This window comes from Cyprinodon tularosa, unplaced genomic scaffold (genome assembly GCF_016077235.1).
Source record: "Cyprinodon tularosa strain WSP-4 unplaced genomic scaffold, ASM1607723v1 ctg637, whole genome shotgun sequence".
NCBI classification, from domain to species: domain Eukaryota; kingdom Metazoa; phylum Chordata; class Actinopteri; order Cyprinodontiformes; family Cyprinodontidae; genus Cyprinodon; species Cyprinodon tularosa.
In genome coordinates, this window is record NW_024039382.1 from 212,885 (window position 1) to 233,458 (window position 20,574).

Sequence of the window (20,574 nt, forward strand, 5' to 3'; positions counted from 1 at the left end):
TTCACTCAGGTCAGGTGTTTGGAGGCAGACACTCACCTCAAAGATGTAGTGGCAGGGGGGCCCTGAGAACCAGGGTTAAAATACCTTGCTCTGGAGGATGCACTTCACTTGTAGTACACATACTGAACACTAGATGGTGGCAAAGCACTACTAGGATCCCTGGTTAGTGACATGTAGGTATTAACCAGCATGTGTGGGTTGAATTGAGACTCAAACAGGACTGTACTATCACCCAGAACAGGTCTTTGAATCGACCAATCAGCTGCTGCTGTGGTTTGGATCAGTGGTTGTATGGCAGCCATTAAAATGCTCCTTCCCAGTCAAAGGCCAGACGAATGGCAGCCAACTTCCAGCCGCTGCTGTGACCTCCTCCTTCTCCTGGACAGGCATATTTTTTACTGTCTCCTCCAACACTGAATTACACGGTCTGACCAGGAGATGATGCTTCTCTTTAGACCTTAATGTCCACAAATCATGACAGGAAGAATATTTTAGAACTTCCATAACAGTAAAAAAAACAACAATCCACTGGACTTGGTTTCCAAGGTTTGAAGACGTTTCGCTTCGCCTCCAGGAAGCTTTCTCAATTCAAATGTCTGGATCCGCAGTGAGTTTGAGGCTTTATATAGACAAAGCCGTTTATTGCTTGGAAACATGCAAATGGAACCGATGAGTGGGTCGTTTGGTTCCATTGCTAGCCTGTAATATCTGAAACCTGTCTGATTGTTAAGGGTCGGTCATTAGGATGTATTGTTCAGTGGCTAAAGAGGGGAGGTACTTTGTTCCCATGTGTTGGGTTCGGGTGTGTGGTGATATCTGGAAGGGATCAGCTCTATAACTGAATTGTAAGTTTTTGGAAGCTGGAATCTGAGTTTGGTTTTTCTCTCTCAACATAGATGGCTTCCTTCACGCCTCTCAAACCACCTATTTTCTTTATCCAGAATGTGAACATTCTGGTCCTCAAAACTCACTGCGGATCCAGACATTTGAATTGAGAAAGCTTCCTGGAAAGGTGGAGAAATGTCTTCAAATCGTGGAAACCAAGTCCAGTGGATATTTTTTGAACTTTTACGGAATGACTATGACCTGGATGACTGGGAAAATTCATCAGAATATTTTAGAACAAAGATTGATGTTTAAAAAGGAATTTTAGGGGACCAATCAAGGACCCATTATGGAAAGTAGGGACATTCTGAATAGCTATTACTGTTAGGCCAAATCTGATGTCCATGTCATGGTTTTAAATAGCAAAGTAAGCCTAAAGCTACCATGGCGTCCCAGACCATTAACCTGCCACCACACCAAGCACTGGAATGAAGTTCATTCTCTGAAATGCAGCTATACTCAGATGTCTCTTGTCTTATCAGTCCACTAAATACTTATCCATAGTAGAGGTGAGTATTGGCATGAGTGTTGCGATTCGATACATGTTGCGATACTTGGGTCACGATATGATATTATCACGATATTGCAGTATCACTATATATTGCCATATTTTCCCCAGCTATCAAAATCAAATGAGATAAAACAGCAAGTGCTGTATATTTTCATCAGAAAATATTGATAAGGTATTATTATCCATGTGGTTTGGGGTTTTCTTCCACTGTGACTGCCTCAAATACAGATTTGGTGCTGCACGCACATTTAAAGGGCTCCACAGCGCTTTCTGCCAGAGTGGTGGTGCAGAGGTAGCCCATTTTCCCATCAATGTTTTATGTAACAATTTTTTTTTTTGAAAATCGATACTAAGAAGTGAAAAATCGATATTATATTGGGCAGCCGAATATCACGATATATCGCCAAAACGATTATTTCCCACACCCCTAATCCATAGCTCTCGTTTTTTTTTTATTTTTTAAATGTGAGCCTCTTCATCTACGCTGGCGATCTCTCCAGGATGTACTCTACATCTCGCCTGTGGGCTGCCGAAGATAGGCGCCGTTATGGGATAAATGGATGGATGAATGAGCCTCTTCATCTTTCCTGTAGTCCCAGTTTGACCAGCATCACATATTTGTTGCGTAATAATAATGAACTATGGCTGAAGGCCATCAGGGATTTTCTAGGGAAGCTGCAAAGGACAGGAATTGAGCAGAATTTTTTTGTGTGTTGGTGGTTTAATAACAGTTTAAGTAGCTGAAGAACGCCTGGTATGTGCAGCTTAGTAAATAACATTTCAGGTTTGACAATAGTTAGATTAAAACAACTAATAAGCAAGTTCAGTTCTGTAATAATGAATATAAGGATATTAAAAGTTTGAATGACAAATGTGAAAGGAAGGTAATGGTATTTTTGCATAGATATCTTCTTTATTCAGGTTAATGAAGATATACTTTCTGTCACGGATGTATGTTATTACTTGGTTAAACTACAATTTGACGTGTACTTTACAGAACCATAAGTGTAATATGGACTAAAGGGAGAACTTATGCTACGTTCAGACCGAAGCAGCTGGTTTACATGCAAAGTCAATGGTTGACGAGCATCAATGGTCCTGCAGCACGTTTTAACCCTTTAAAGCCCGATCCAAGAATAAAACAAAACAGTAAATTACCTTTTTTTTGGTTTGAAGTCCTTATTTTGCCTTTTAACAAAACATGTAAAAAGAAAAAACAAATACATTTTGGATATTAATAATTTATTACTATGCGATAAGTCAAGGTTATTTTTTGTGTAGTCTTCTGCCGGCTGTTATCAGGTATATCTTATTGTGTACAATAGGATTTTGAGCAAAGTTTTTACCATTAAATTATGCAAAAGGTGTCAGACGCAAAACATTTCAGAAACCGTATGTATCAAATACGATACATTTGGCATTATAGGGTTAAAGCAACAGGAGCAGCGCATCTTGATGCATGTGAAGCTGCGCCTCATCAGTATCTGACGCGTATGACACGCTGCAGAAGCAGCAGCTGCTGAAGTTGGAAAAATTTAACTTTTGCTGCTGGACGCGTCACATCAATCAGAGAAGCTGACCTGGTAGCTGGCAGGGAGACAGACACAGCACTGCTGATGCAGAAACAGTTTAACGCCTAAATTAACTTAAAATGTTGAAACCTGCAGGCAAAATATGTTGCTATGCTTTTATTACCCTGGTGTCTGCTGGTTGTACTACATACCTGAAAAAATGCTAGCATCTACTTCCAGCAGCAGCAGAAAACCCAGGATGTGAAGGGGCTGATACAACTGTTGAAGGGGATTCCCAGTGACAGCGCGCCGCCGGTGTACGAGGGTTTCATGTTGGTCCAACAGTGAAATATTTGAAGGTAGAATCGTAACCTTGATAAACTGACTACACGTATGATGTTTTAAGGCTGATTTTCTCATTTAAAAACATTAAAACTTTTTTTACCCACTCCTATCTGCAGATATAGCAAAGCTGCAGCAAAGCATCTGGACACACTTTAAGCCGGGCATACATTGTAAGATATTTTTCAATCATTGAACGCAGCTACAGCTCACACTGTTAGACCAAACCGCAGGGTTTAAAAGTTCTCAACTCACCATGTTTGTTCTCACGCTGTGCGACACGACGCTCTGATGCGATCTACCTGCTCACACTGTACGTCTAAAAACCAGGTGGGACTCAGCTCCGCAGTGAGATGGCGCTACTCGGACTCGTCTATCTGGAAGCCAAACGAGTAGAAGAGGAAGAAGAGTCCTTGTTTGCCTACGACCAACTTACGAAGCCGACTGAATTTCTCCTGATCTCACGATTCCTGATCAGGAGGCTGATCGGCCTTTGTACACTACACTACTCACCATCAGGCTGAAAGTCGGCCCGATCGAAAAAGTCTCACATGACTGGAAAATCGGCCTGAAAAGGGAAAAAAAACTGGACGCGCTTCAGAAGCATCAAAGATGAAGCAACAGGAACCTTTTTCCTGCTTCTGTCGCATGCGGTCTGAACGTAGCATTAATGAAGCCTCATTTTAGAGGATTTGTTTCAGGGGATTTGGGTTAAAAACAAAATGAATTTGCAAAAAGTGTGTATTTTGCTTGGACAAACCCATATGGCTCAGGGTTGGACGGTAACTGGCTGATTAGGAAGGACTAGAGTGCCTAACATCAGGGGGGGATTTACCATCAGGCAATACTAGGCAATTCCCTAGGGCCCCAAGTTCCTGAGGGCCCCATAAAACTGTTGCCATGTATGGTTAATACAACTATTCCTTATTTGTGCACATTAATTATGTTTTTGATAAAAATCCTTTGGCTAAAATAGCATCAGAACATTTATAATATTAAGTGTGTCTCAGCCCCCCCCTCAGTGTCCACCATATTGGATCAGTCCATTTGCTGCACATGTTCAGAAAGGTCCAAACAGACAGCAGCAAACCATTTGAAAACAAACCATGCAAAGAGCAGTGTTGCCAACTTAGCGCTTTAGTCGCTATATTTAGCCACTTTTCAGACCCCTCTAGCACTTTGATTTCTAAAAAGCTCCTAGCGCCAAATCTAGAGACTTTTTTCTGCTACTGGAGACTTTGGAGACAACATCTAAAAGCAGCGAACTCTGCTCTCCAGAGCGAGTAGATTGGTAACCCCGCGTCCTGCTCTCCTCTATCTTGTCTGCTGTCATGATTCATGCAGCTATTATTTCATCCAAATGAAAAATGGAGAACAGATAAGCAGATCATGGCTTGTCTACAGTGAAAAGAAGGACTGGGTTATTTACTTTGGACTTTTTGGAAACACAGGAAGGAGCAATCAGCTAAGTGAGCTTAGTGCTGGGAAAAAATGAATGGGTCTGTTCTATGAGTTGTCTTCTCCATTCAGGGGGCCCCCCGTCTGTCTGTGCATAGGGCCCCAAATTTCCTAAATCCGCCCCTGCCTAACAGAAATGCTCCTCCTAAACTTCCTGTTGAGCAGATGGCTGAGACTGACTGATGTTTGACAAGCGTTTCCATGGATACAACCCTTGGTTTTTGCTTCATAGATAAATCCTCTAATCTGTTCTCATTCAGAATTACTCCAGAACTCGTATATTCTGATCCAAAGGGAACTGGATCCTTCCCAGGCCTCCTTACCATGTCGCTATGTTGGAACCAGTTTGCTGCTTCAGTAACAAATGAAATAGATGGTGACCCTGAATCAAGTAGGTGAGACACAGTGGAGGTTCTGGGTAAAACCAACAGACCTTCAGCTTCTGTGCTTTGTTAGCAGCACATGTATGAAGCAGCTCACCACATCCCAGAGGTTCTCTACTGGACTGAAATCTGATGATGGTGGATGTCAGGAGACATCATTACTCCACCAGTCTGAAGCATGGCTCCATCATGTTGACCAGTCAGTGGAGCTCCTGTGGTTGTAGCCAGACATTGTGGCTGAGGCTTACAGGATGCGACCCTGTGCTTTTCTGCAGCTGTAGCAGCTCAGATGCTTTCTCCACCTGTTCTCAGACACCAACAATCAACACAACCTCTGCCCAGCAGTCCATCGTCTGTGAGGTCAAAGGATGCATGGAGAAAAAAACAGTCTGGTACCACAGATCCTGTTTCTCTGCCTCTGATTCGCTTATCTTTATGGGTTTGTTCATATTAACATATTTAGTGGCTTACAGCTGGAATTGATTTAAGATAGAGCTCTTTTTCTTAAGCTTCTTGCTCAAAATCTTTCTCGAACAGAATTAGGGCCAAACGATTTGGCAAAAAAAAAAATCTAAATTGAAATTTTTAATTATACATATACACACTCACCAGCCACTTTATTAGGTACCCCATGCTAGTAACGGGTGGGACCCCCTTACCCTTCAGAACTGCCTCAATTCTTCGTGGCATAGATTCAACAAGGTGCTGGAAGCATTCCTCAGGGAGTTTGGTCCATATTGACATGATGGCATCACACAGTTGCCGCAGATTTGTCGGCTGCACATCCATGATGCGAATCTCCCGTTCCACCACATCCCAAAGATGCTCTATTGGATTGAGATCTGGTGACTGTGGAGGCCATTTGAGTACAGTGAACTCATTGTCATGTTCAAGAAACCAGTCTGAGATGATTCCAGCTTTATGACATGGCGCATTATCCTGCTGAAAGTAGCCATCAGAAGTTGGGTACATTGTGGTCATAAAGGGAGGGACATGGTCAGCAACAATACTCAGGTAGGCTGTGGCGTTGCAACGATGCTCAATAGGTACCAAGGGGCCCAAAGAGTGCCAAGAAAATATTCCCCACACCATGACACCACCACCATCAGCCTGAACCGTTGATACAAGGCAGGATGGATCCATGCTTTCATGTTGTAGACGCCAAATTCTGACCCTACCATCCGAATGTCGCAGCAGAAATCGAGACTCATCAGACCAGGCAACGTTTTTCCAATCTTCTGTTGTCCAATTTCGATGAGTTTGTGCAAATTGTAGCCTGCTTCCTGTTATTAGCTGAAAGGAGTGGCACCCGGTGTGGTCTTCTGCTGCTGTAGCCCATCTGCCTCAAAGTTCCACGTACTGTGCGTTCAGAGATGCTCTTCTGCCCACCTTGGTTGTAACGGGTGGTTATTTGAGTCACTGTTGCCCTTCTATCAGCTCGAACCAGTCTGGCCATTCTCCTCTGACCTCTGGCATCAACAAGGCATTTCCGCCCACAGAACTGCCGCTCACTGGATGTTTTTTCTTTTTCGGACCATTCTCTGTAAACCCTAGAGATGGTTGTGCGTGAAAATCCCAGTAGATCAGCAGTTTCTGAAATACTCAGACCAGCCCTTCTGGCACCAACAATCATGCCACGTTCAAAGTCACTCAGATCACCTTTCTTCCCCATACTGATGCTCGGTGTGAACTGCAGGAGATTGTCTTGACCATGTCTACATGCCTAAATGCACTGAGTTGATGCCATGTGATTGGCTGCTTAGAAATTAAGTGTTAACGAGCAGTTGCACAGGTGTACCTAATAAAGTTGCCGGTGAGTGTATATTATTGTGATTTCCCTTTGCACCAAGCGTAAGCCTGTAATGTTTTCTTAAAGGGTTTTAGTTCATCCATGACCTTGAAAGCTTGCCTTTTCAGAACCCATTGATGCAACAATTTACTGCGAACTTCCAGTGGAAAAAAAGTTGCTTATACTGTCCTGCACGGATCTGCATGCCTGCTGCAGCGCACTTACCTTCTGTGGGACCAGTCTTACCTTAATTACTGCCACTTAAAGACATTTCTTGATCAATGTAATGTGACTAAAATAGTCTGTGATATGAAAATTGCATTTTTCTAAATTGTGATTATTTTGCAAATGTTTTAAAATGCACAGCCGCAATCTGTATGTGCCTTTTCTGATCAACGCTTGCAGTGTTTTTAGCTTATAGAGAGACTCAGGTTATCCTGAGCTATCTCTCTAGTTATGCTGCTATAGGCTTAGACTGCTGGAGGACATAGGGCCCCTTTTTTTCTTCATTCTATCTCTATTCTCCCACTCTGCAGAATCTGTTAGTTCAATCTCTAATGTTCTGCTCTCTCTGCTTTTTCTCATAGTAGCTTCATCTGGTCTGTTCCTGTTTGGCTGTGACTCCATCCTGGAGAGAAATATCAGCTGTGCTGCTGCCATCAACACCTTTGTTTCTAGATGCTGGAGATCGGCCTGTTATCCAGTGTAGTCCTGTTTCTCTGACTGTGACTAACTGGATGTGCTCTCTTCATCCTCTGACATGGGAGCTGGCTCGGAGCTCGTCTGCCTGGCTGTGTGTTTCCTGGACGGGGCCGCCTGTGGAGCTGGTTGACAGTTGCCTTTTGTATCTATGCTTCTTTTTCTATGTCTGCTTCTGTCTCCTTGAACACCAGTCGGCCTCAGCAGATGGCCGCTCACACTGAGCCTGGTTCTGCTGGAGGTTTCTTCCTGTTCAAAGGGAGTTTTTCCTCTCCACTGTCGCTACAAGCATGCTTAGTGTGAGAGATTCCTGAAGAGTCAGTGAGTTGATGCAATCAGCTGGATTTTCCTTAGAAAACTTTCAATAAATCTGACTGGATGATCTGGTGAACTGGAAAGTGCCTTGAGATGACGTGTTTCTTGGCGCTATAGAAATAAACTAATTGAATTTGGAAACTGCGTTTTTCTAAACTGCGATTATATTTCAAATGTAATTAATTGCCCCGCCCCGTCCTGAATGTGCCTTTTCTGATCAATGCCTGCAGTGTTTTTCCCCTAAGAGGAGACTACAGCTAAACTTTTAAATATTTATTCTCATACTGATCCCCTGTTTTCTCTACTGTGGGAGAATAAACGTAAAGGGGGGCTTCTGATGTCTGGAGCAGAAGAGTCAGTGTCAGACAGGGTCAAAGATGTTATTTCTCGTTGGTCAAAACACACATGACAGTAATCCTTTACACTGTTCCATGATCAACAGCGGACGCCACCGTTGGAGTACAGAGGAGCATGATTTCACCATGAGAGGGACAGTATGACTATAGGGCTAACTACCACATGGAAAACATCAGCTGCGTCTATCTTACAAAGAGGACACTAAAACACTACAACATTCCAGGATTCCAGGGTGGGTTGGAACATCTCCACATTTAATTTCTTTTTTTTCTCCTTTTTTTCTGTTTTCTTGTGAAAGAGAAAAAAAATAACAAAAACAAAAAAAAATTATTCAACAAAAATAGTTCCTACTAAGAGACATTTTTCCTAAGCTCTCCTAAAACTTGCAAAATCAAGTTCTGATAGTTGTGACACTGGAAGTTATGCATAAAAGTGTCGCTCCGTCTCCTTCCTCTGCTGATAATCGTGGATGTGGGTGGAGGCTGTGCAGACGGCGATATGTCCAAGGGCATATGTCTCCAAGGCCTGGCGACACCAGTCTGTTTTTGAGTCTTGGGGGGGTGGGGGGTGGGGCAGAGGAGCCGCCACTTCAGCCATGGTTCCAGTCGGCTGCTTCGCTCTCTGCCTTTTTCCCACTAACTGGATGAAGCTGCGGCGTCCTCTAAGGTAAGAGCAGATGTGGAGGACCTGATGTTCCAGCAGCGATCACCTTCCATGCAGAGTTTCTCTAACTTCACTCAAACCCTGAAGCTTCTCTAACCTTAACGGCAGTCGGATCGTTTAAGAATTTTTGCTGCTGTGGATTAAAAAGTGCAGGTTGTTGTTTCATGTTGGCTGATAAAATGAAAACTACACTGAATGTAAACTTTGTGAATTTGATGCGAACATAAAGTCTCTACCTAAACGCTGAATCTAGAGGAAGATGAAGCAGCTTCCAGTTCATCTGCGTTTCTGAAGAGACGGTAAAACTTCCAACGGAGCCAAATTCTTTACCCAGCATGGAAGGGACCCTGATCTTCCATGAAGCGTCCTTCATCACGGTGCTTCTTAGAAGGGATGATGGGCGGAGCCACGATGTAAACAGGAAGATGAGGTTGTGGATCAGACGGGGTCCAGCTGTACAGAGGCGAGTGGCGCCGAGCGAACGGAATGATGCCGTTTGGAGCCAAAACTCAAACGCTTAAAGGGTCGAACAAAAACGGAGGAAGAGTGGATGGATGAGACTAAGAGCTCCACTGGGAGGAGACGAGAGTGGACGGATAGAGGGACGTTCAGCAGTTTTCCCAGTGGTGGACTGAACTGGGAACAGGTCGGGGAAATGCCAGCACAGCACTGGTTTTGGTTTCCTGGTTTTGGTTGAGTGTCCATGAGGAGAGGAGGGGGGAAAGGGGGGGTCCTGTCATGCGGGGAGGGTCAACAGGTCTTTACCGGGTCTTCATCTTAACTTCCATAATGCATGGTGTTGCTGGGGATGACCATGGGGGAGGCCATGGAGATGGCGGCGCCCCCCATGGTGAACTGGTTGGTGATGGGGTAGTAAGTACCGCTGCTGCTGGGGCCCGACTGACCCGTCGTGGCTCCTGAAACAGAGAACAAAGCGCTGGGGTCAGAAGTGCCGGGCGTGACGCCCTCCCAGGTGCTCTGTGGTGGGGGTGGGGTACCTTGAACTATTCCTGTGCTCATGATGGAGCCCATCCTGGAGTGGGTGTGGTTTACGATCCCCGTGTTGACTGCAGGCCAGAGGACACAATCAGTACACACTTTTCAAAGCTATGGTTGCCACGGCAACCCACACACCAACACTTCCAGGGTAACCTGTGTAGCATGAGCTAGCGTAGCATTAAAGGTAGCGATGGGTCCAGTAACACCGATGTGTCGGTTCATGTGTGGAGCCCATAGAGAAAAACACACGGCGTGGCGTTTCTAGGAAGTCATGTGACCGATACACGAGTCGTTTCTAACCGACTGACTAACTAAACTACGTTTAAAAACGTTTCTGTTAACATGATGCATGTCTGATCTTTTGCGGTTTATCATTAGAATGATCAAAGATTTTGGAGCCTAAAACGGAACAGGAACGTTTCAGTCGTTTTTATTTTCTCGTTGTTTCATCATTTTCCTTTCAGTGATCACTGAACTTATCTGAATTAAAGTTCATTTCAAATTGACTCTTAGTTTATTTACCGTTTTTACTGAACTCATTGTTTTAAAATATTTAAAATCCTAGTCCACAAGCATTTTCATTCACATTTTCCCCTAAATTTTCACATTTGCTGCATCTAAAAATATCAGATATTTTCAATTTAAACATAGATATGAAATATAATATAACCTACAAAAACTTAGATGAAGAAATCAATTCAGTTCAGTCTGTGAAATAAGCTGCCTGTAGTTTCCTAAATGTCCAGCAGGTGTCAGTATTCAGAATCAATACAGTTTGGCAATGAGACAAAAAAACGCTTCAAGACATCTCATTAACCATCACTAATTTAAGTATAGTGAAGGATGTTTTTTTTGGGTGGATCATCTAAATAAGTGGTCCTTCTAGTTGTCAATCATTCTGATATATTAATGCGCTCGTCCCCATTTGCTCTTACCACTGGGCTAACTGATATATTGGAAAAATTGCACATCTATTTGAATGTAAGCTTGTATGAGTAATGCAAACAGCAACTTTTAAGCAGCGTGCATGAGGAGAAATGGGCTTGTGCACGCTCTCGCACACGTTTAATAAATGTTCCCTCTCTGGCACGGATACAGGGTTGGGAATGTATATTTTTTCCTTTTCTTCTTTTTTTTTAAAGTGGAGAGGGCGGGTTTTTTCCAGTCCTGCAAAAAGGTAGAGCTCCTGGTCCCTCCCTCATCGTTATAGTCTGCATCAGGTCGGTCAGATCAGACGCAGCGGCACATTCAGACCGCATCGCTGCATCAGAGTCTAACCGTCCACTGTGGGTGGACTTTAACCCCCTCATCCCCGTCACCTCTAACAGAACAGAACAAAGGAAGCCAAACGACCTCCATTCCCAAGGGATGGACCCGTTCGTCTGTTTGCATGTTTTCTAAACAAAAACAAGCCTTTGTTTTGGTCCATTCTATAAAGCCTTAAACTCAATGCTATTTCTGACATTTTGAATTGAAAAAGCTTCTTGGACCCAAAGAGCGGCTTCCCCGTCTCCCGCCATCAGAGACCCAGCTTCGTACCTAGAGGGATGAGGTTGTTGTGGGACGCCGCTGGGCCGCTGCCGATGACTGTGCTGAGGTCATAAGCTGTTGGCATCCCTGATAAGACAGAGAAAACAGACATGTTAGCGTTTACCGTAGAATTAACTTCACCAGGGACTAAAACAGCCTTTTTATTAGATTTAAGGTGGAATCAAAGGTTTCAGGGTCCAACTTCAGACAGGCTGACTTCTATAGTTATTACTGCCAGAGGTTCTCTGTTTTTTTTTCCTTTAGCACCAACCCAGGAGGGAGAACAATCACATGATCATCAGAGAGGTCCAGATCCACCCTCTGGGTCCCAATAACAGCCTTCAGAAACTCAAACACCTCCGTCCTCCTTTGGACTCCAGTCTGATGCGTTAGAGACCAGAGCTGAAACAATGAATCGACTTCATCGATTATTGATATAACTGTCAACTAATTCAGTAATCGGTTTATCGTTTACTGGAGTATAAACTTGACTCTAAAACAAGCCTTTAGCTGACAGAGCCACCCACTTAGAGCAGGAATTATATCAAATTTGTAAAACTAAAATGTTTTGCATTTAAAATAATAAAAAATAAATCTCCTCTGTCAATCTGTTCTATCCAGAACTCCTCCTCAAAGTGTCTGATTTACGTGCAAATTCTATTGCGGGGAAAAAGTTAAGAGATCCATTGGCGTGTTCGAGCTGCAGGAACCTACGGTGGAGTTAAAACCAATAAAAAGCTGATCCAGGAGTTTTTTTGTTAACAGTTGGAAACCCCTGAACAGCTGGATGTTCACCTGATACCGCCATCCCCTGACCCATACTGTAGGCGGCGCCCGTGTTCCACATGTTCTCAGAAGGGGAGCTGTAGTGTGAGCCGGGAGGGGGGTTGGGGGTGGTGCCTGTGTACCTGCAGACAGAAACAAACGCGGTTGGAAAGAAGAAGAGAACAGACGCATGTTCTGTCCTTTGTGAGGCGTGTTGAATCGATGCGGCGGGGGGGTGGGGGGGGCTCACCTGAAAAAGGGGTTCTTCAAGTCCAGGAGGTTGCTGGACTTTGATCCTGTCTGGTCCACCTGGGCAACAATACTGATGTCGTAGCTTTGCCTGTAGAAAGGTTGGTGAAGAGAAACTTTCATTTTCAGCTAAACTTTTCATCTTTTTGCTGCTGAAGCGATTTGAAAACATGAACTTCCACATTTTAATGCTTCTCTTTGTTATAGACTGAAACTCTGCTTCTTTTCTGTCAATTGAAAGAAAAACATCTAATGCTACGTTCACACCTAAAGCAGCAGAAGCAGCTGGTTTACATGCAAAGTCAATGGTTGATGCGCATCAAGGCGCAGCAAAAGGTTCTGCAGCACGTTTTGAGTAGCTGAAGCAGCGCCTCATGAGCTTCTGAGCATCTGACGCTCGGGACGAGCTGCAAAACTAGCAGCTGCTGGAGTTGAAAAAAATGAACTTTAGCTGCTGGACGCTAACCTGACTCCGCCAGATGGATTTGCTCCGCATATCCATCTGGAAACCTTCTGTTGAAGTAATTTTGGGAAGGGGCGAAAATACTGGTTAGCTGATTGGCCTATGTTGGTGATAGACGGGCCAAATAAACCAATCAGATCAACGAAGCATATGACGTACTAACAGAGCGACGACGAAGAGGAGCCAATTGATAGATCAAACTCTTGCCAAAACCAGTCGGGAGAAGAGCAAAAACATCTTTTCCTCTGAGAAAAGCCTCCAGAGCAGTGTTTTGCTCTTCTTTCAGTGAAGAAATACTCTGTGATTCCGATAAAACTTGCTCGATAGCCACGCTAACGCTAGTTTTATCGGCTTAAGCCGCCATGTTCTCTAGACTGAACTGTCGCACTTCTCGTTGCGTCACACCTCAACCCGCCTCAAAGCCAACGCTGATTGGACGTTCGTTTGGTGAACGGCTCCAAATTTTCTTTAACGGAGAGTCTCCAGACTGATTAACGAGTGAAACCTTGAAAGCTCGCGACATCGGGATGGTCTCAAGAGGCTAGCTGGACGCACCGCAGCACTGCTGATGCAGAGCGCTATATTCACTCCTCTGAAACAGTTTATTAAAGGACAAGTCCACTCATATTCAGAATTCAAACTTCTGAAACCATTTTAAATATGAAATTATTACATTCTTCTTCCAAATGTTGGCTACATATTACGGGTTTTTTCTCTGGCCAGAAGTTCGATGGCAAATCCTTCCTCTTCAAGTTGGCGTTCCAAGGACCAACCCGTCCGTGGAGGATCAGGAATCAGAAGGTGGAATAACTCTTTATTTTCACTTTTACCCGATGTATTCCAGCATCCAGCTGCCATGCACGTGGGCATTGTCAGTTTCACTATAGCTCTGGTGAATTTCAATGGTGAAGTCCTCTGGAAATCTTCAATAATTGTTGTTGATTGCAGATGTGTCTAGTAGTTCCCATTGATTTAGCTTGTAAAGCGGGGAGAATGGCGCTAGGCTTACCGCACCGTGACGTCACTGCTGGAAGATGGCAGGAGGGAGGGGTTACTATAATTGGGCAAAAATGGCCGCTCCCAGACTCAGTGATCGAGGCGAGAAATATTGTTTTTATTTTTTACCGTTTAACGCTAAACTAATCAAATCACCGCAAACGTGTTAGGTATAAATAATGATCCATTGAATATTCCTTGATGTACCGACTTCTTTAAAGGAATAGTACACCCAAAACATGATTAGCCTTCATTTTCTACTCACCCCCATGCTGAACAACTCCCTGGAGTACTTTTTTGATATCTCAAATGCATCTGGAGATCTGGGAGGCTTCTTGCTGTCTGCTGACATTCAAATAATGGAGGTCTATGGTGCCCGAGACAGAAAGGTCCATAAAAGTCCACAAAAAACGTGTTAATATCCCTCCATACTGCTCGTCCAATGTATTCCAAGTGTCCTGAGTGGGTAGCATCCAGAATTTACTCGAAACGAAGTCATGTAGAATGTTTTTAGAGCATAAACAGTAGTGTATAGGAAAACAAAGGTTTTCTCGGCCGCCCTGGTGGTCTGTAGGGGAAATACTGTACTTGACAGGAGCCCTCGGCCCGCACCCACAGGCTCAGAAGTCTCGTGCATCGCGAGAGTCGGTCTTGCTTTACGGCGAGAACTGCTACACGCCCCCAGTGAATGGCATGCTCGTTGCTAGCACAGTGGCGATATTTGTGCAGTTATCATGGCGGAACCAGCGAGAAAACAGCGATGTCGGAGCAGGCAAGAAAGAGGAAAAGGGCTCTCTACTGCAGTAGACATGGTGATTCGTCGCCTGTCTGCTAAGCTCAAAACAACCGCGCCTGGCTTGACGGAGAAACCAGGAGAACAGCTGAGCATATTTACGACAGTGCACTTTTACTTTCGCCCTCTGGGGGGAGCCTCGCTGGAAAATCAACACCGGTTGCATAGTGTACCTTTAATGTGGACAAGCATCAAAACTGAAGCTGCAGAAGCTTTTTTGCTGCTCAAAGCCCGTTTGTTGTGAACGTAGCATTGATCTAAAAATCTGAAAAGTGTGGCAGTCATTTCTTTTGCCCATTTTAGTTTGTAGAGCAGCTAAAACCTGAACAGTTAGGATGCATTTCGAGTCTAGCCACAGATCAGGTTGACAGAGACATGAAAAGGCGTTTGGTGTCTGAGAAAAAAGCAGAAAGGAGCAGATGTTTCATTCATGGACGTACCTTTTGTTGGCCACCAGCAGCGCTGTCCCAGACAGAGTGTCCCCAGCTTTAGCAAACAGGGGAGACTGCAGCAGGCAGCGTACCTGGTACCAGTGGGTGAGCGGCTCTGTGGGTGCTGTGGACAGCCAGACGGTCATCCTAAAGGGAGGACGTACACAGGGAAACATTTGGACCTGGTTCCACCCAACGGCGGCGTCTCTGTGGTCAGCAGACTTACACTGATCCCATGAAGGCCACGTCGAACCAGAAGGCCACGCCGTGCACCAGGCCTGAGTGCATCATGTGGAACTTGAAGGGAATCTCTATCCTAAGGAGCAGGAAGAGTCAGAAACAAGATGTTGGACATCTGCAGAGGGAGAAGACGAGGGACGTACCTGTAGAGATCTTCCTCTTTGGCCTCTAAGAAGTTCACTGTGTATTTGACAGACTTGGCCATCAGGATGCGGATATCGAAGGTATCCTGCAGGGAAAACATCACAGCTTACATCACTGAGGACGCCAAACCATCAGTGACATCATCAGCTAGTGAATGTTACGCACCACAATTGGCTGGCGGAAGTACTCGTCCACTGCGGCTCCTCGCAGGGCGGAGAGGTCCACGCCGTGGAAGGAGGGCTGATACCTGGGAGGGGCCCAACAGAGACGGGGTCACACTTCGATGAATACACAATAATCCCAGATTATTACTATTCAGCATGGAAGGAGGATGGTTTTAGCGTGACGGACTGAACCCTGCTCCCCCTATGACACCATGCAGCTTTGTGCTTTATTCTCTACTTAATGCAGGCAGGAAAATGCTGCATCTAGACATCAGGAGAAGGTGAGCAGAATTTGATCACTGGAATTAGTGACCACCAGAACATTAAGGCTGGTTCACATGAAGAGATGATCAGGTTATAGTTGTTCCATTTAGCAGGAGTGAGTTTAATGTTTAGTTTTACTGCCATTTTTCTTTTTAAAGCTCATATTTATCACAACATTTTTAGTGACATAAAAGTCTAGAAAATGAGATCCAGTCTGCAGAGAAACACCATTGGATTCACTTCTCACACTGCAAAATTGACTTCTAAATAAGTGCATTTGTTTCTTGACGTGAGGAGGAAAGTGAGACATTTAAGACAATTTACATTTAAAATAAGAAAAAAAAGTGCATAATATAGAATTGTCTAAGTAGAATGGGAGGCAGATCTTTTAGTTCTCAGGCTCCTCTCCTGTGGAACCAACTACCAGTTTTAGTCCGTGAGGCAGACACCCTGTCTACTTTTAAGGCTAGACTTAAAACTTTCCTTTTTGATAAAGCTTATAGTTAGAGTGGCTCAGGTTATCCTGAGCTATCTCTATAGTTATGCTGCTATAGGCTTAGACTGCTGGAGGACATAGGGACCCCTTTTTCATCATTCTATCTCTATTCTCCCACTCTGCAGAATCTGTTAGTTCAATCTCTAACGTTCTGCTCTCTCAGCTTCATCTGGTCTGTTCCTGTTTGGCTGTGACTCCATCCTGGAGAGAAATCTGTTCGTGTCCACTTTAAGAAGAACGCCGTTTTTTTCCCATTGGCCCCTTGATTTTACGTTATTCCATCATGTTCTACTCACTAATATGAGTTTTGTGTCATTTGGAGCCGTTCTGAAGATATTCAGTTAGGTTATATCCAGTAACGTCTTCCTATGGGCAACGAGTTGAAGGCACAAACTAAACTGTTCATAATTTATTCTTTATGGTACGCCAGCATTCAGAACATGTAGGCCAATCACTGTCCCCCAGACATTCGCAGTTATATTTTTTTCCTTTATATTTTTAAAAACAAAGCAGCGTGTGTATGATGTCATCCACGCGCCGGACTGGAGTAGTGACAGGCAGCCCGGGCCACAGGCGGCTACGCTCTACCCCTTCTATTCATTCTAGCTAATCTGAATCGTTCAATTCCATTTGGAGAGCGAGATCATCTGTGGTAGCAGCACTAGACATCTTCCAGGCATGTGAGGAAAACTAGCGGATTACAGCAGAGAGAAGCTGTGTGTGGTCCAAGCTCCTCCTACCAGAAGTTGGCCTTGGTGAACTGCTCCATGTAGAGCTGCTCGTCTGTGAAGGGAGCCAGGTGCACGTCTCCAATAGTGGGGAACATTTTACCTGAAACACACGCAGCAGACGAAGGCGTTAAAACGGACCACTTTCCCGGTCATCCAGAGACCCCGCCCCTTCTCACCGTTGGGTTTGAGGAACTTCTTGGCATGTAGGTAGCTCTCCAGCATGCGCTCGTTGAACAGCATGTAGCCCATGGGCTCCGAGATGATGATGTCCACCTGCTCTGGCAGGGACACCTCCTCCACCTTCCCAGGGATCACCACCACACGTTCACTCAGACGGTTGCTGTTCACCAGGACCTGCAGAGGAATGATTGACAGGTGAGAAAAAAAGATCCCAATGAAACAATTTCCATCGACAGATTGGCTCAGAATCAGTTTCTGTGAAGGTGTTCTGTCAGATGAGCATACCCGGTCAGACCAGCATACCCATAGACAATACCCGTTTAACCCTTTAGGTTTGTATGAAAAAGAAACTTTAAACTACCTTAGTGGGCATGTATTCATGTACAAAAAAAAGAAAATTGTATTTCTTACTTTTCAGTTTGTTTTTTGGAGCGTATGGCGATTTGACGGTAAAAAGTTTTTTTTGTACATGACTAAAGGGATACACAACCCATCGAAGTACTAAAGGCATAAACAGAAATCTGACATATCTTGCGTACCGACTATGGGTATGCTGGTCTGACTGGGTATGCTCATCTGACAGAAGAAAGGCAGCCGTTCCTCTGCAGGAAGACGCCAAACATGTGAGCTACACCAGCGGTCCCCAACCTTTTTTGCACCACGGACCGCTAGACCGCTATATGTCAGACAATATTATCACAGACTGGCCGGGGGGGATTTTACGATCAAGTAAAATGATACGACTGGCATAAAATCAAATACAAACAGCTTAAAAATAAAACATCAAGCCAGTCCCATCTAGGCGTAATCGGAGACAATGACACACGAAGTGTGCTCCTGATGTCCAGTCTTCCCAGTCTAGCTTTGTTTCGGTCGCTGTAACCGCAGAAAATCCCGCTTCAAAAAGATAGGATGTTAGAGATAGGATGAGTCTTGAACTGAAACCGACTGATGTAATTGGGAGAGAATACCGCAATGTTTTATATTTTTCAAAATAAAACATCACTCAGACTCTGATTGTCGATTACGCTTTTTTTCTGTGCGGCCCGGTACCGGTCCGCGGCCCGGTGAGCTACACGATACGTTCCGTGTTCTCACGTGCTTCAGCCTCCTGTAAGGAAACTTGTTCTGCATCTTTTCCTGTAAGAGTTTTAAACTCAGGTCTGCACTGCAAAAAAAAAGTTGATCCAAGCCCTTTTTTTCTTAGAATAAGTACATTTGTTGAATTAAGCAGGAGAGTGAGACAACTTGCTAATGCAATAAGACAATTTGCATTTAAAATAAAAACAAACAAACAGCAGTCTCTTATTTAAGTGCGAAATATGCAACTCTTATTTTAGTGGTAAAATTGCTGATTCCATCGGCAAAACATCTTATTTTCCTACTCAAATTTAAGGGTAAATACCATTATTTTAAGTTAATTTTCAGTACGTTTTTGCAGTGTGTGTAAATATGTGCATTTTGAGCCGATGTCTCAGAAAAAACAATGGTTATGATGATAAACAAAGACTTGATTGATGAAGCCTTTATAGGATCTATGTGAGCTTTTCTATCCAGGTTTTAGTGAAGCTGCTCCTTTAACCCTGGAAGCCCATCTGCTTTGGATGGATCAGGAAACTGAATGTTAAAATAAATCAAATGATATTTACAGCTAATCTGCTGATTTGATTTTTTTTTATTTTTTTATTTATACAATAGAAAATCCCTTTACTGTCCAAGAATGGGGCAATTCTGGTGTTTTTAGCAGCAAAAAGGTTATAGAAAATGTGGCCCTTAGAATAATGTGTAAAAATAACAATTTCCAGGAAGGCAGAGAGCAACTGCTCCCTCCGGTGGCTGTTTTGCAGAACTCATATTCTTATTGCTAAACTGACAAATAAACAATGCATTAGTTGTTAAGTCAGTTAAGTTGTTAAGCTAAAGTTAGATCATTTTAAATGTTAAAGCCTTCTAATCCATGTTCATGTTGCTTGTGAATGATTGGCTCGATGCTTGTCTGCTCAAGTACAAACAAGGAGCAGTGAGCAACAAGCAGAGTCTGTTATTCCGGTCCGACAGTCACCGGGTGCAGCTACAGCGTCGGCTCTTTCTGTCAGAATTATAACAACAGCTTCTCCAAACAGCCTGAAAGCAGATCCAGTGGTTCTGATCCAGACGTAACGGGAAGGACCTTCTTTTGAGCTAGGAAAATATACAGGAGGGGCAGCAGAACAGAGCAGTCAGAGCATTAAGATCTGCTGTTCTGATGGGCGTGTATCCCTTTAGTCATGTACAAAAAAAAACAAAATATTAAGTTCATACACTTAAAAAAAACACACCAAAAAGTAAAATAATTTATATTTTTTTCCTACAAAACTAGCGGGATAAATGGGTATTGACTATGGGGATGCTCATCTGACGGCTATACCTGCCGTGTTTCCAAAGGGACATAAAAAAAACCTGCTGACCAAAAACCTACTGGCTATGGCTCGGATATGACGGCAGCTTCAACCCGCCTAAGAATGATGCAGGATCTAAGCAACCAGTAAAATAAAGGTGAGTTTCCACAACATGAGACCTTTGTAATCTTGAATAAAGAGGATTACCTACAATTAAAATCATATTTCTAGGGATTTACATGAATATTCCAGGGAATATTCTAAATCCTAACTATGACGTAATATCAAACTTGCTAATAAACAGAACCTGAACTGAATCCAAAGAAAACATTTTAAAATCACAGCTGACTGTTGAAATACGTGGAAACTATTTTATTTCTGCCGACCAAAAGTCAGGAGGGAACGTCAGGTTTTTATATCCTAAAAGATGAAGATAAAGCAGTAAAATAAGTTTTTCCTGTTGGTGATACTATGGAAGGTGTGAGGTAATAAAAACTGTTTTAGATGATGGTAAATTATTCCCCATAGAAAATTATTTGCTATTAGATGAGAAGAGTTGTTTATCTGAAGAATATAAGGACACATATTTGACTAAAAATATTACTGGCAGGCTGTAGAGAGGCTGTTATTGGGGGAAAATGACATCATGACACCTGCACTTGTATGATAACAGACACGGCGTTCCTCCATCATCGCCTACATATAGTGAACTCCATTCTCTGAAAGGTCGGGTAATGAAGAAGAGCATCAGAACCGGGGGAAGCAGAACTCTGGACTGCCCCGACTATTACCAGTATACATGCTACTGGTGATCTTATTAAAACAACTTTTCTCTTAG

General features: G+C 43.7%; 1 protein-coding gene across 1 annotated transcript in view; it reads right to left on the bottom strand.

Moving 5' to 3' along the window:
• Positions 1–8,254: 8,254 nt before the first annotated feature.
• carm1 (coactivator-associated arginine methyltransferase 1) overlaps positions 8,255–20,574 on the bottom strand; it is a 29,435-nt gene continuing 17,115 nt past the window's right edge. The window contains exons 6-16 of the mRNA XM_038308438.1: positions 17,355–17,532; positions 17,188–17,278; positions 15,689–15,770; positions 15,523–15,608; positions 15,366–15,455; positions 15,149–15,286; positions 12,458–12,547; positions 12,238–12,350; positions 11,452–11,529; positions 9,912–9,980; positions 8,255–9,830 (exon numbers count right to left, since the gene is read on the bottom strand). Of these exons, the coding sequence (XP_038164366.1) occupies positions 9,691–9,830; positions 9,912–9,980; positions 11,452–11,529; positions 12,238–12,350; positions 12,458–12,547; positions 15,149–15,286; positions 15,366–15,455; positions 15,523–15,608; positions 15,689–15,770; positions 17,188–17,278; positions 17,355–17,532 (1,155 nt within the window). The 3' untranslated portion in view covers positions 8,255–9,690. The remainder of the gene's footprint in view (positions 9,831–9,911; positions 9,981–11,451; positions 11,530–12,237; positions 12,351–12,457; positions 12,548–15,148; positions 15,287–15,365; positions 15,456–15,522; positions 15,609–15,688; positions 15,771–17,187; positions 17,279–17,354; positions 17,533–20,574) is intronic.